Source organism: Empidonax traillii, unplaced genomic scaffold, assembly GCF_003031625.1.
Source record: "Empidonax traillii isolate 1590-97213 ecotype Southwest subspecies unplaced genomic scaffold, ASM303162v1 scaffold15:size5535645, whole genome shotgun sequence".
Lineage (NCBI taxonomy): Eukaryota > Metazoa > Chordata > Aves > Passeriformes > Tyrannidae > Empidonax > Empidonax traillii.
This window is the reverse complement of record NW_020955208.1, coordinates 3,059,970-3,076,150: the sequence shown is the minus strand read 5'-3', so window position 1 is coordinate 3,076,150 and position 16,181 is coordinate 3,059,970. Positions and strand designations below refer to the sequence as shown.

At 41.2% G+C, this 16,181-nt stretch overlaps 1 protein-coding gene across 1 annotated transcript in view; it reads left to right on the top strand.

Annotated features, from left to right (window-relative positions):
• The window catches only part of LOC114062486 (BEN domain-containing protein 5-like), an 892,614-nt gene that overhangs the window by 780,645 nt on the left and 95,788 nt on the right, over nt 1-16,181 (top strand). Inside the window, exon 10 of the mRNA XM_027893962.1 lies at nt 13,678-13,830. Coding sequence (XP_027749763.1) covers nt 13,678-13,830 — 153 coding nt within the window. The remainder of the gene's footprint in view (nt 1-13,677; nt 13,831-16,181) is intronic.

The following is a 16,181-nucleotide window of genomic DNA, read 5'->3' as shown; positions in this document are numbered from 1 at the left end:
TACCATGGGACTGTGACACCTTCTGGGTGGAAGGGCTGGCAGTGGGGATGAATGCAGTGGAATTAATTAATGCAGGTAATGTTCATACTTTGGGAAGTGCTAGGAAATCCAGTGGCGTTTGTTGCTGAAACAATTGGTTCTTTTGCAGTTTGCAAGGGTAACAGAGAGAAAAACTCTGGGAAGGGACCAATGACACGATGGGTAAACACTGAAACATGTTCTGATGGCAGTGTGGTGATTTGGATAGCTTCTGGTCCTGACAGACTAGAAACAGTTTGTTTGCAACTTTAAAAAGAGCAAGTCAATGATTTCCCAGTGCTGGCTACACAGCGATAGCGCTTTTCCCTCCCAGGCATTTAGATTTTGTGTCTGTACGTTTTCCAAACAAGTTATCACTATTTCCTCTGCTTTTAAGATGCCGCCAGACTATTTTTACTGAGGTGGGTGTGAGTGGAGGTTGGTTTGGGGTTTGTTTGTGTGGCATTTTTGTTTGTTTTGATGGTGGGGTTTTTGTGTATGTGTTTCACTCAATATGAGAAGACATGAGAAATTGTTAAAGGCAATCAAAATAAAACCCTGAAAAGTGCTGGTTGGATCTGTGGTTAACCCTTGTTTTAAAAAACACATGAGCTTACTTTTTGCCTGTGTGGCCTTTTAACACTATGAATCAGCTCTGTCAGAAAGAGCCACAGAGAGAAGAAATCCAGCCCAAAAATGAATGAGTTGCTGTGGTACAGATCTGCCTGTGGTACATCATCTGTTACACCTGGTGTGCTCCAGTGAGACAAAGTGGTTAAAAATATTGCTACTACACCTTTCCATGGGTTTAAGATGGCATTCTCCGAGCACGTTGCAAGTGTACTTGTTTGATAGACTCCCTGGTTAGAATCAGTACTTATTTTCCTTGTCAGGAAGAAAACAAGGAAAAAAAACAGTGAAGGGAAGGTAATTGACAGCAATCTTTAAGGGTCATCACAGTATTTGCCTCCACTTTGATTTTTTTTACAATGGCTTTAATGCTGTGAAATTATGGACTTCTTTTAAGTCCTCTCATTTTCTCTTACAAGCAGACCACCTCACATTTTAAACATCTGCAGTAGTTCCAGCAATGAAACCAGAGCTATTGTAGCACTGAAATCTCTAAAATTGCAGTGATTTTCAGTTGGATAGTGATCCACTGTACATCTGGAAACATAGGTGTTGCCCTCAGGGAGCTGTGTTTGGCATAATTTCCTCCTTGGGAACAGGGCACAATGGGATCACAGCTTCTCCTGGTCTCAGCTGTTGAGCAAATCTGTGTTAGGCCTAATAGCCAGTGCTCTTTCCCCCTTGATCAGCTGGGCTTTGGTCTTTGCAGAGTTGAACATTGTTCGCTAAATGAATAGCTCTCAGAATGCAAACTTCGCCTGTTATCCTTCCATTTAGGAAAATTGAGAGTTTTTAATCTTTTGTACTCTGCATTCAAGAGATGAGAGGAAAAAAAAACCCACCTAAATGCCTCCATTTAAATGTAAATTTTGACTTTTCAAGTCTGACAAAGTAGGGTGTTTGTTTTTTATAAACAATATATATATAAATAAAAGCCATGGAATTGAAAGAACAAAACCTCGCTCTCGTTTATATTTTTTCCACATAGTAATCTTTGCTCTCCTCGTGTTACATTTTTTTGTTGTTGTTTCTTTTTACTTTAAAACTAATTTTGCTGTGAGAACAAGAGCAGAAGATCGTTAGAAGGAAATACTCTGGCACTGGCTTGTGCAGAGAAAACATGCCATCTGCCTAATGTGCTTCATCTGGTGTCAGTCTAAGATGTGTTGTTTGGGTTTAACATGCCAGTCACTAGCCTAGAAGGAGTGCAGGCAGCAGTTCTGCCACCGGCTGTCCCAGCTAGGGCTCCAATTCCTTCCTGCTTCTCAGAGACCCTGCTCACTGTCATGTAGGCCCCAAAATTTTGGGCAGGAGTTGCATCACCTACAGTGGCCTCGCACTAGAGCACAAGAGGCATCTGTGCAAGGAACAGAAGTGGGTTGGGGTATATTTTTACCCTTCACCATATCACAGTTAAGAAGCAAAAGCAAAGATCCAGCCTCAAAGTGGTGTGTTTTTTTCAGAGCTTGGACTGGTGAATTGGAGGGCTGGTGGTGAGGATGTGTTGGTGTCTCCAAGCTTCACCCTCCTCTGCTTCATTAGGAAAGAACTGGAGAAGCCACTTGGCACAGCACAACACAGAGATGTGCACTTGAGCCCCAAAAGCAGAACAGCCATCTTTGCCCTCCCTGCTCAGGACTGACAGGTCTCCTCTGTCTGTCTGTCTGTCTGGAGATGGGTCACAATGAGCTCAGTGTATCTCCCTGCTCCTCTGTGTAGTGTGGACTCGGCTTCTTGTGGGAGACAGGGCATGTTTTGGGGCTCAGAGCTGTGGTCAGAACCCATCGGTGTCCAGGTTTCAGAAATAGGACCACCTTCTTTAGCAGGTGTTTCCTCTCTCAGTCACAGAAATCCTGCCTGATAAATGGATGGCACACATCTCAGCTGGGTGAATGTAGCTGGTCACATTTTGTTACACAGTGTGTAATAAAGACTTTAGCTTATTTTTTTTTATTAAGAAAAGACGTTGGCAGACAGCTTTAAATGTCTGCCTAAGGACAAAACGAACTGAGTTTTGTAGATAGCTGGGATTTTTTTCTTAATAAATAAATAAATGGAAAGATTTTTATGTTGATAATAAAAATAACTAATGCAGAGCTTCTTCCACTAGTGCCTGGAGACATGGACAGATGTGGGTTTTTGAACGGATAAAGAATTGAAATCTTTTGGCAGGTAGTTGCTGTAAAAATGACTATCCTTCCTGCTTCTTATTACAGACCAATATTCAACAAATGAAGAGTCCCTGAGAAAGCTAATGATGACAGGATCAGGTTCCAACCATCAGAGATAGCAGAAACCTCCTCCCTTCAGAGAAATCCGAAGTTAAAATATACCTTGGGACTCTCTCAGACTCACAATGTGGTGTGTGGGAGTCTAAAGAGGAGGAAACTGCCAGGGAAAATATGAAAAAGCAGAGCGAGTTCACCGAAAGTTTGGTTTGCCCATGAGTTTTCTGCCAAAGTTTTGTGCAGTCGCTTTCTGCCTGCAGAGAACTTTGCTGATGTGTATAGTTGGTTCCTGCCTTGCTGTGTGGTCTGTTGTTGGAATAAGAGGGTAGGCCTTGTTTTCTCACTTTCACCCTTCTGATTCTCTCCTCCATTCCGCTGCAGAGGGGAGAGAGCGAGTGCCTGTCTGGGGCTTATCTGCCTACCAGGGGTAAAACAACAGTATTGCTTCACATTGCAATGCTGTTGTAGGGCCAGTTACAGCTGTAGCAGATACAGGAAGAGAAGAAGCATGAAAACGAGTTTAAAATACTTCTTTGTATTTAAAGATGCATTTTTGCACACACACACACACACACACATACTTAGAAAGGTGTATATACACACATAGAAGAAAAACTATGGAGAAACTGCCTAAATCTCTAAGTCAACCACTGGTAATGTAGGACAGCTACTGCTGTGTAGGGTGGGAAATATCCTTCTGAGTCCTACTATACCTTTGTTTAGTTATGCCCTGGTGGGTCCTCTTGCTACTGTCATTCTGATTATTTCTTACAGCACTGTGCTGAATCTTGATTCCCTCATCTTCTGCAAGAACTGAATATTCTTTCTGTAGGAAATGGTAAAAAACAAAATAAAAAATCCCCAATATGCGCTTGCAGGGGAGACATTGTCTTTGAGATGTTGTGACTCTACTTAACAGGCAAAGTTAGCTGACCTGCTAATTGGTCTGACAGGGAGAACACAAGTTGATATCACCTGCAGCAACATCATAGAACCACAGAATGGTTTGCGTTGGAAGGGACCTTACAGATCATTTACTTCCAGCACCCTGCCATGGGCAGTGACACCTTCCACTAGACCAGTTTGCTCAAAGCCCCATCCAACATGGCTTTGAGCAATTCCAGAGATGGGGCATTGACAACTTCTCTGAACAACCTGTGCCACCTCCTCACTGCCCACACAGTAAAGAATTTCTTCCTAATATCTAATCTAAACTTGTCCCCTGTCAGTCAGATGCCATTCCCCCTTGTCCTGTCACTACACGATCTTGTCAGAAGTCCCTCCCCATTTCCCTTGTCACCCCCTTCAGGTACTAGAAGTTCTATAAGGCTTCTCTGGAGTCTTCTCCGGGGTGAAAAACCCCACCTCTCTCAGTTGTCTCCATAGGAGAGGTGCTCCAGCCCTTGGAGCATCTTCATGGTCTCCTCTGGATTTGCTCCTGCAGGTCCACATCCTTCTTATGGTGGGGCCCCAGAACTGGATGCAATACTCCAGGTGGGGTCTCACAAGAGCAGAGGGGGAGAATCACCTTACATATCCTGCTGACCACACAGCTTTTGATGCAGCCCAGGACACCATTGGCCAGTGTGAGTGGTGGAATATTGTAGGAAGAAAGTTTCAGATATAACTGGTGCTGATAAACGCCTTGCAAAAGGCATGATATGTTGTGCTTTCAGTTGTGAAAGGAGATCCTTCCAAAATGTCCATTGCATTTTAGCTTTTATAGCACTGTGCAGATAATAAATACTGCTAGATGTAAAGCTGAAAGAAAACATCCCCCAGATTGGTGCTAAATGCTATGCTGAGCTCTCTCTAAGTAGAACAAACTCAAGAAGCCCTGTTCTTCCTGTTGTGGATGAATCCTGGGTCAGCAGGAGAATATCAGGGACAATTCTATATTGTATTTGCATGCTGTCCCTCCCCTCAGCATTTATGTCTGATGTATAGTCCCTAATCTCTTTCAGTGTCCTTGTGTTCCTGTTTATCAGCTTTCACTTTTATCTCTTATTTGGATGTGCTTGTTGCTTGCCCTGAGTACAAGAAAGGAAGCAAAAGACACAACTTGGAAAGGAACTGAGTAAGACTAATGACCATGGATAGCTTCTGCCTGTGGCAAGGCTGTGCCAGGAAGACAAAGAGAGTGAGTTAGTTTAGTGAGTTAGTTTGGTTTTCAGCTGTCAGTCACTAGTAAGGCATTTGCACAACGTCCATCCAAGCCTTCCTGTCTTCTCAAGGAAGTAGGATGGCCACATAACCTTTGAATGACACATTCAGTGTTGTTGCCTTCCACCTGACTGGCAAGATCCTCTAACTGGTCCAACTAATCCAGTTTTCTGGGTGTGTTCTTAGTAGGTGGGAAAAGCCACTCAAGGACCTGTTTAAAAAATTTTGCATGTGTAAAATGGGCCTTTACGTTTGATATCCAGCTTGTGGTTTGGGGGTTTGTTGAGCTGAAAGCTTTATATAGAGCAGAGTCTACCTTACAGTAATTTGTTTAATCTCTTTTCAGAGTAGACAGTTTGCACTGTAGAAATATAAATACTTTTCACCACCAATCAACACCTTAACTTTCAGGAACTGCAGCAGTCTCATTCTGCAGCATAAATTAAGGTCTAATTGGAAAATAAAAACAGTGATGCTACATCAAACCCAAGGTCTATTTGGCTCAGTATCCAATGACTTATTGCAGATGCTAAGGGATAGACTAAGAAGAGAGAAAGGTTTCTGACAATGTGTAATTTCAGTATTTTCTGATTGAGAAATTATGTTCACTGCTTCAAGGGGAATAGCATAATGGAATCTTTTTCTTTGAATTTATCTAATTGATCTTTGTATTCACCTGTGTTTTGGCCAAAATCTGGTGGCAGTGAGTTCTGCAGTATAAGCTAATTTAAAAAACACTTAATTATGTTTGCCTTAGGTCTTCTGCCTGATGACTTTATATTCTGCCAACTGTTACTTATTTACTAAGAAATAGTGAATAATGATACATATTATTTGAGAGACTAGAGAAACTGGTTGTTATAGAGTTTGATTTGCATACACACAGTTTGTCCAACTGCAAGGGTTCCTAGGAAATTAGGGGATAGGGAGCCATAACTCCTAGCCATTGTTTTTATTCTACCACTCTTTGCCTTTGTAATTAGAGGAGAGGCAGGCAATGTCTTTGGGCCTTATTTATGTAGTTGTAAAGGCTGTGTTCCTTGGTCAGAAGATTCTGCAGAGGTATAATTAAAAGTTAGTGGTAAAAGACAAAGCTGTTAATACTGCTCTGAAGTGGGTAGTTGAATGGGAATTCTTGACCTTAATATAGTTGCAGGTGTATAAGCAGCAATTAATGATGCCTGAAGACGGTAAATGACTTGTGTATTGTCACACAGCAAGCAAGTGGCTGCCTAAGGAGCAGCACCAAGGAGTGCTAAAACCTTCAAACCAGCTACTTGGGAGCATTTCAGCTGAGAGAACCTTCAGAACCAGACCAGAGACAAATTTTATTATCTGGTGAAAACATGGTCATTTAGATATTTCTGTTTCATAACCTTATTTTCTTGCTTTAATTATGAGTGTAACAGTTACTGCCTCAGCTTCTCTCTCCCTTGCTCTCCTTAACTCTTTCCCTTTCCCTCTTGCTCTTTCTTACGTTCATTCTTTGCTTATAGTAGAATTTCTTCCCTCTTCCAAAAAGCTGTTGATTCTTTTGTCACAAATCTCCTCTCTTTTTTCTGAAGAGCCCTCTTTCTGTAGGGCCAATGCTGTTCAGTACCAGAGAAGTGAGCAAGGTAGGATTTATAGAGCTTGTTCTGTGGGGCACGTGGTTGGGACACAAAAGTGATGTCTGAGACAGGCAGAGCCAAGTGAGCTCAGCAAAGCTTGGGGTGAGGTGATGCCCCAAGACCCATTTCAGTTCCACTGCTTTATTCTAATATTTTGGGCAACTAAAGACTTCAGAACTTGTGAAGGTCAAAAAACACGGTGCTGAGTGTATGTGCGTGTTTGCTTCTATATGAGGGACAGAGAAAGGATGAAAGAGAGCAAGGACTGTCCTTCTTCAGGCTCACACTTCCAGTTTTGGCTTGGGGTCAGACCCAAAATCCAGAAGAGTGTATTTTCTGGTTCATAATCCTTTAGGGTAAAAATTATACAAGAATTGTCCATGCAGCTGAGCCAAAAGTCTTGTCTAAACTTGATCTGGGTCTTAACATTGTCTCTTTGGCACCTCTCTAATTTAATATGCATTTGAACAGAAGTGGCTTCTTGATAGAGCCTTTCACCTCCAGGTCACCCTTTCAAATCCAATTCAGGCCTGTCATGACCAAATGTTTCTACCATCTGACGGCTCTTCTGTGTCCTGTGTGAATTGCTGGCTTCAGTCCAGGAGCTGGTGGACAGGTGCCTGAATTGCAAAAACTGCCAGGGCTGACACTAACTGGACATCTTTGCAGAGGGGTCAAAGAGTGAATCAGCCTGGCAGATGAATTAATACTTAACTTGTACGCACTGTGAAGCTTTATATCTTCAAAGTGCTTAACAAACGTCAGCTAATCCTCAGGAGGTGTTGTTATCTGCACTGGCAGGTGAGAGAAGCAAGCAGACAAAGAGGCAGCACCAGAATATGCATGTTGCTGACCTCCCACTCTGAGGCCAAAACTCTGAGTTTAGCTCCTTTCAGGGTGACTGATGGGCGCACCCGAGTAAGGTTTAAGCTCCTTGAAGGAAGTTCCATGTTTTTCTTGAATAAAAGCAGCCCTTACTTTTAAAGACAGGCAGGAAAGCAGTATTTATGGCCATGCCATCCTTTTTCTGTGTGAAACATGGATTGGCAGAAGTCTCTTCTCCATCCACCTTGAGGCACTAGGGAGTCATGTCAGATTACGCCAATCATTAAGAGGTATCATTATTTAGACTGATTGGTAAATGCTTCTGAAGAGCAACTGGATTGGAGTGGTTCATTTTGAAAGACAACAGCTCATGGAACATCAATGAAATGTTGGGAAAAAAATGCTTGAAGTGCTATGAAGAATTGCGGGAAGATCATGCAGAGTTAGTGGTACTTCAGTGTTTGCAAGCTGCTTCTGCAGGGACACTTAAAAGACATTGTCAGACCACATAAAGGAAAGCAGAAAACTTGGCTTTTGTGCCTCATGTCACTGAGAAGAAGGGTAGTTCTAAGCTGGCATTTTGCTTTCTCTTGAAGCAAGATGAGGAAACTTCTTTTTTTAAGGTTTTTAACCTTCAGAATGTTTTTAAAAATAGTAACCCCCTTTCCTACTATTAATTTCTTGTGTAAATAATTGCTGTTGTTGCCATGGTGTTTACAAGATGAATGGAGCAGGTAGTCTGCGGGAGAATGAATGGAAAGATGTTGTCCCTATGGTTACAAAGAGATAGTGGCATATCTCTGAAATAGTGTCTCTAATAAGGTGTGGCTTGCATTGTCTGCAAAACTGGAGATGACACTGTAGGACTAACTTGTCAGAGGTTATAAAGAATGGCAGATGTTGTTCTTGGAAGTATTTAACTTTTTTTTTTTTTTTTTTTTTGGTAAGGACTTATGCTGACCCTTTCAAATTTTGGGGAAAACATATGGAGAGAAAGTAGATGTAAGAAAAGTGATTTCAATAAAATTCATCTTACCAGGCATCCAAACCCAGGTATTTCAAGGGAGACTTGAAAATGTGTACCACATCCAGACAGTTTGAATTCCACCTCATGTTCCCTTGGATAGTTAAAGGGAGACAAGTGCCACACATCCTTAAAGAGTGATCCAAGGCACTGGACAGAATTCTCTGGAGCTGAAAGGGGAAGGACTGGTCATTTCTTGCTGAATCTTGATTGTTGACCACATGATGCTGAATGGTCATTTTTCCTTTGGTTTTTATTAGGGGCACATTGTGCTTGTGTTTTCCGGGGTCCCCACTGTAAGCATTGCCAAAATAACTAATGGTGAGATAAAACGGATGTCTTTGAGACCCATGAAAAATTTTCCTCTAAGAGATCCAGTACCTGAGGAAGCATCAAGGAGCCAGTCTTTTTGGCATTTCTGGATCTCTTCTGAATGACAAGGGGCAAACTCCTTATGCTGTGCCAGCTGTTTTATGCCCGTTTGCTCCCAACAGCCGTTTAGCAGCAAGAGCACAAAGTCTGCCTGGAGGCTGTTACATTCTCTACAGCTAATGACAAGACATGGTTTTAGCAGCTTGTATAAAACATTGCAAGGAGTTCATCCCACCCCCTCTATGAAATATTAGAGTGAAGAAGGCTTTTGGATGCTCTCGCACTAAACCAATTGCTATGCCCAAGAATTAATAAAATCCATATTGAAGTGACAGCTGGTGGACAGAGCTGGCTTCTTCCTGCATCACTTGGCTCTCTAGTGGCTCATGTTCTGGGCTCAATGCACATTCATCCTTTTATTGTGGCATTTATTGATTTTTATTTATTTATTTATTAAATCTCTGTTTCCTTAAGATTCATAATTGCACTGTTCAAAATCTAAGTTTCATCATATCAGCACTATCTATTAACATATTTCTTTCCTTTTTGTCTTTAATGACTGACCTTCCAAAGGCATTCAGTGAATGAAATAAAAATGCAGACAAGTGAGAATATATTTTTTCATCATGAATTGGTTTCTGTACTACTTTGACTGTTTCCTCTCTTGTCAGTGTATGTGAGTTCTTTTCCTTAATCCATGATTTCTTTCATTTTCCTCACTCCCTAATTTATATGTATATTTTTCAAGCTGACAGAAACTTCAGACTGACTCAGTAGAACAGTGGAAAGTGGGTGTCACAAAGGTAGGGATTCAAATGAACTTTAGAGCAGAAATTCGTTTGCTTGTTTATTTATGTTGGTTTTATATGGTAAGTGGCAAGAAGAGATAAAGACCATTCTTTTCAAGGGAGAAAATGTTAACTGTTGTTTTCTAAGGAAGTGGGGTTCAATCATTGTCTCTGTCAGTCTAGGAAATGATTTCTCTTTTGAGACACAGAGAAAAGACAGACCAAGTCTGCCTTTGTTTTCTGGAACTCTGTAACCTGGGTCATCCAGGTAATTACAACTTTACTTAAGAAACAGAGTGTGTGGGAGAAAAAATCTGCTACTGCTTGTAAGCACAAAGGAAAGACACTTGAGAGAATTAAATTGCATGATGATTTTTATAGGGCATATGAATCATTTTGCATTCCACCTCTAAAGCAGAAAATGATGACTTTAATATCATATTGTAGGATGACACTGGTAAGTCTCTCAGAAGGCAGCTATGGCATTCAGAGATATTGGAGCCTGGTTATTCATTATTTTCTGCTTAAAGGCTGGAGCAAATGATGCTATGAGACTTTGACAACTGCCTATTTATTCCCATTCTTACCTGTGGGTGCTACTGCAATAGAAGCCCTAATGGGGGTGGGTTCTGCTGTGTACGTGCTGACAGATACCCTTGGAGTGTAAGAGCAGACAGCATTGGGTTAAGTGTGTTTCTGTGTGCTCCTGTAAATGCACACATACATTTATTTACTACATTCTCCCATTAAAGTTCTCTCTATCTCAAAGACAAACAATTTCAGAAGGTCATCCCTCTGCTGACTCTTCTGAAATTGCCATCAGTAGGTGACATTATATATTTAATAAAATGTTAATTCTGTGATCCTACCTAAATTGCAGGAAATCGGTAATTATATCAAAATCTTCCAGAGAACCTCAACTGAAATATGAAATTTATTTCCCGGCTTAAATTTGCAGCATGGCCGTGGGTGAAACAGTTCCTACACGTAAAGTGCCTATGAATATGTATGACTGTAAAGAGAGAGAAGAAATACCATTATTGTTCAGGAACATATCATAACTCTTGTGAAGCTTGTGTGCAAACACAAAGCTTGCCTGCTACTTGGTCTACTAGTTGAGGCTCAAGGTGGCAAACTTCTAATGTGCCAGTGACTGGACTGTTATTGTTCATTTTAAGGCCACAACATCTTTGTGTCTGAGAATAAAGGGATTTTTTTTCTCCATTAGGAACTCATGTGTTATATTAACAATGCACTGGATTATTTTGTTCTGTAATGGCGAATGCTCAACGTGTTTTCCTTTGATTAAGTAACGGATGTGACGAGAAGAAATGTGAAACATTGAAAAGCTGTTCTGCTCAGACACAGCAGTGTCTGGAAGTGGTACATCTAACTGGTAATTACTCCAACAATGTTTAAAAACTTTCTGAATAGGATGGACAATTGCAAAACTAGACTCTATTTAGTGTGCAGGAAGATGTGAAATAAAGTGGTTTATAGGTTCTGTAGGAGGGTAAGGAAGAAAGACCAGAAAAAACAGTTAAATAGTTCTTGTGGGCTGACTTAAGAAATTACTTTTTAAATACTTTGAAATTAATGACTGGATAAATGTTTTTAAACACCTATCTGGGTAGATGAGCTATCTGTGCAGTGTCAGGGTTTCCAAATAAGAGATCTGGAAGCCTAATCTTTAGGTGAAGATGATATGTGTGAAGGCCACTGTTCCCTCACAAACAACCGTTGTAACCAGATTATTTGAAAAAGGTTTTGATGAACGAAAAAGATCTCCAAAGAAATTTCAGCACACCAGGTGACTTTCTAATATTCTCTGTGACACTTTTATCAACATTTTTTTTTGAGTGAGAGTCCTAAAAGAGCTTAGAAAATAATACTCCAGTGATACTGTGTTAGACTGGATAACTTGAATACTAAGCTGAGGCTCAGGTCACCCACATTCTGCAGGTGAATTTCTTGCTGGATAATCTATGGAAAGTTATTTTAGTTATCTGTGCCTCTGCATTTCTGTTTGTAGCCATCTTCTTTTGGAAACAGCTTGAAAACAAAGTATACTATGAGACACCACAAATCACACAGTTTACACCAGCGTTTTTATTTGTCCTAAGACACAAATTGTTCTAGTCTATTGTTAAATATCTCACTGTGCTTCTTGCGTTAGTAACTATGTTTCTATAAAGAATTCTGCCTAGTTCTTCTAAATTAAGTATGACTTAGGTCACTGACTTCTGTGTGAAGGACATTCATGCTTTACAAATACCCCGTTTAACTAGATTATCTGCTCACTTCATCAAATCACTGTTTTGAGACTCCACAACATGTTCTGTTTTATGGTGATATGCCAGTGTGCATCTGATCTCATCAAATTCTGTTTGTGATGGGGAAATTATCTCACGAAAATAGCGTTACTTAATCTTGGTTTTAATTTCTGTATGCTTGGAGAGGAAGAAAATCCTATGTGGTGTTTCATCCTGTCAATGCTAATCTTTCTCCTCAGTGCTGTATCTCCAAATAGCAGATGTGTGCTTTATTGCAGTGTTGGTCCTCTTTAGCACAGCATAAAGTTTTGGCAGGAGCAAACAATTTATTGTATTAGAGTCAAACACAATCAAATGTTCCTTTTCCTGTGAAGCATGGTCAGACATTGATATTGCATTAGCTAACATTTGAACATAGCAGAGGCTTAATAAGATACATTATTACTCTCTCTAGGCTGTTTAATTAAGCCAAACAGTCGTTGTGTATCGTACATTGGTTTTCTGCCAAGGGAAAGTAAATCTGTATTATATTAGTTTCACATACCAAATGATGTTCTCCCCCCATCAGAGACTCTTTAGAAGAGCTGACACTGCTGTCACATGAACTGCACAATACAAACTGCCTTCCTATTTCATGGGACTGCCCTGTAGCTCAGTATTCTCCAGTCGCCTGAGCAAGTTTTGTGTGCAGGGAAGGCTTGTGTCTGCAGAGCTACATATTGTATTTCATTGGCCAGGGTCCCTGTTGGCTGCCAGGGACTACAGGGGTAAGCATCATAATGCCTGTCCTGCCAAAAGAACTCTTCTCCACCCCTCTGCTGAGGCAGAAAGATCTGAACTCTGGTCGCTAGGATGGCTCTTACTGGCCCTGTGGTGGTCAGGTGACAGGGGTGGGTTTGTCACTGTCTTGTCACATCATTTCTTCAGGTCCAGAAGTTTTAAGAGTTTGGGGAAACTGGGTAATCCAGCGGCATCTGCTCTGGTATTGCTCTTCAGTGCTGGGCAATCTGTGCTGCCAATCAGTGACACTGTACACAGTGATCAAGGTGAACATTCACTGTTTCCCACTGATGACATGGGAGGGGTATGGGCAGAGCAGGCACTTCTGTGCCAGTGGGTCCTACCGTTTTCTTTTAAAGCAAGAGCTGATGCAGAATCACAGAGGGAGCTACAAGCAAAGAGGCCTTCAAGGCACTTGCTTTTGGGAGTTGTTCTGTTGAATTACTGCTACAAAGCAGAGTAAGACAAAACATTTGCAGTATTTCTCCTCATAAGCAAAAATAAATTGCATGGGAAATACTGAAGTCTTTTTTACACAATTTTGAGCCTGTTTTACCCGGCAGAAATGTACATCTGCATATTGCAATGCAGAACTGTGCAGAGAGGGCGAAGCTATGCCCAAATAATCGTGCTGTAGAACTGGAAGGTGCATATTTATATCAGTGGCAGTATCACAGTGAAGGATGATGCTTTGGCTCTATTTTGCCCAGTGTCATGTGCAAAATGTTCCAGCATTTTCAAGAACGGTGAAGAAATGTCTGCCATGGTCGTGTGCTGTGTTTCACATGCTCCCACAGAGAGGCATGAATGGTTGGATGCATCACAGCGGCGTCTTTAGCACGGCTCTGGCACCGTGGTCAGATTCAAGAATGGCTCTGCTGGATTTATGGGAGGCTTCACCTGCATAACACAGTTATGATTTATCTCATGCTGAATGTTTTGGTGTTGTTTTGTTTCCCTCAACAGAAGATTAACCTGGAGTTCTATATTGACATCCATGCCCACTCCACCATGATGAATGGCTTCATGTATGGGAACATCTTTGAAGACGAGGAAAGATTTCAGCGGCAGGCTGTTTTTCCCAAGCTACTCTGTCAGAATGCTGAAGACTTCTCTTATGTAAGCCATGTTTTTCTTAATTATATTTTTCTTAGGGTTTTTTTTTTTAAGATAAACCTCTGGCTTTATTGAATTGAGTGAAATTTATTTCAGTATTAACAGAAGGCTGCTTAGAAATGTTGTTATTATTAGCTACCACTTTTCCTCTTATACTTGCCTCGTCCAGAAGTGGTAAGTTGTGATCTTATGTATGTCATTAGACACATGAACAAAAGCAAATTTTTCATCTTCCATACAAACCTTAGGTTCTGAATTATTGGAGCACTTTGTTTTTTGTCAGATCTTTTGTCTTTTGATCAGCTGGATCAGCTTCATTGTTCCATTTTTTTTATTATTTTGTCACTTATTTTACTTGTACACACTAAATAATAATATAGTAACAAAAGAAATAAAAATAACCAGCTTGAAAGAAGAGGTTAGGTAATCTTCTGTTAAAAGTTGTGGCAAAGGCAATGTATGCTTTGGAAATTCTTTGATATTACCATAGAAAACTGTCCTGGAAATAAATGGCAAGCTCTTCTAAATGAGTTGGAAAGGGGCATATGTTTTTTGAACAAATTTCTAATAAAGTAGAAGAGCTCCTTCGCATACAGTTGTTGCAGTCACTGTGCAGAAATCAAAAGATTTAAGATTGATCCAAGTGTGGCATCCTGGCCCTTTCCTTGGGTTCTTTTGTGCACCAGTTTTCCCTGAAAGCTGTGCAAGCAGAGTACACAATGCCCAAGACTTCCTGCAACAGCTTGATTGCTTCTCCTGACATATTTGTGGAGTTCCCAGCAAAGCTGCTTCTACACAGCTCTCCCTGTCTCTGTTTCCATCTGTGCACTGCAGGTTGGCTTAAGTGGACTTGCGTAAGAGATGTTTGCATAAGTCTTTTGCATAAGAGGTATTTGGTGTTCTATTTTGCCTTGACTGGAAAAAGGAGTATTCAGAAATACCTCTCAGCTAGGGCATGAGCTGTGAAGAGGTGAAGCAGTGGGTGATATTTTGCAGCTATATAGTGGAACGGTCTCCATTAAAAAAATTACTTTGGAATCCTGTACCAAGCGAAGAAGAGCAGAAGAACCTACTGGTTTTATATCTGTTATGTTCTTTAATGCCTTTATTACCCACCACATGTTTTCTCAGTCTCTGACATCCCCTTTTTGCTTATACTTCATCCACCTGGTACTGAAAGATGAATCTGCATCTCCTGTCAGTTTGGGACAGCTGGGTCATGGTGTCTGCCTCCTCTGCAGTGCCACCCCAGCCAGCTTGTGGCAGAGGTGGTGGTAGAGGGAGGATAGGGACCCTGCACCATTCCAGATGTTTAGCTCTAGAGAAACAAAATTTAAAGCAGATACAAAAGCAGACGAGTCCATCTGTTCTCAGCTGTTTGGAACCTGGGGAAGAGGGTCCAAGGAACAGCCTCTTATCCGATGAGACCTCAGTGATTGAGTTTCTTATCTGCACCTGGTTGTTTCAAAAACACATTACAGATAAGGGGCATTCACAGATCATAGCAATGAAAGCCTGCAATTGATAGGAGTTGAGAAATTTTGTGCTCAAGTGCGGGATTTCTCTCTGCTGCTGTGGGAGATTAAGTGTTCCTCGTAGCACAAGCCTTGGTTGACAAAGGGAAAATCTTTGAGAAAATGATGTAGGAAATGGAAGCCAGTAGCTAAATAAACAGCACAGTCTCTCCCCTTTGACTCTCGATCTCCTTCCTGTAGGAGCTGGCAATCAGATAGATATGCTACCACCCAGTGCACCAGAGTTCAACCTTGGTGCTACTGGTACTCCCTACCATTGGCTTCCAGCTGACATCCTACTGGTCTCTTGAGACTGGAAGCTTTTCCCCACCATCCATCCAGGCCCTTCTTCCCAGGGCAGCTGAGTGGATGTAAGTGTTGGAAAAGGACAGACACCAACTGTGTGATGTGTGTGAAGTGACTACTACTGCTGTCTCCAAGCGGGAAAGTCGTTTTTCTTGTTTTCAGCTCTAACCATGNATTGTATGCTGCTGCGGCCATTTGTTGGGATTATAATACTTCAACAGCAGCACTTCAAGTGAAAACTGGCGACTGCATGAAGTGTTGTCCATAATTGACTAGCTCCATGTCTTCACACAGCACAGAGACAATGTTCCATTATGCTATCCATTGACAGTATCATTGAAAAGATTACTCTCCTTAAAGCATCTGTCAACCTTGATTGATTTACAAGGGACAAAGAACTGAAAAGGTTTGAAGTGCGGGTACAATTTTTGCCACCGTTTAGCATACATAATGGTTCTCCTTTGATGTCAAAAGCTCATCTTCTATTAATAATGCAGAGGGCTTTTGAATGCAGGCTACTTGTATGGAGTTCCA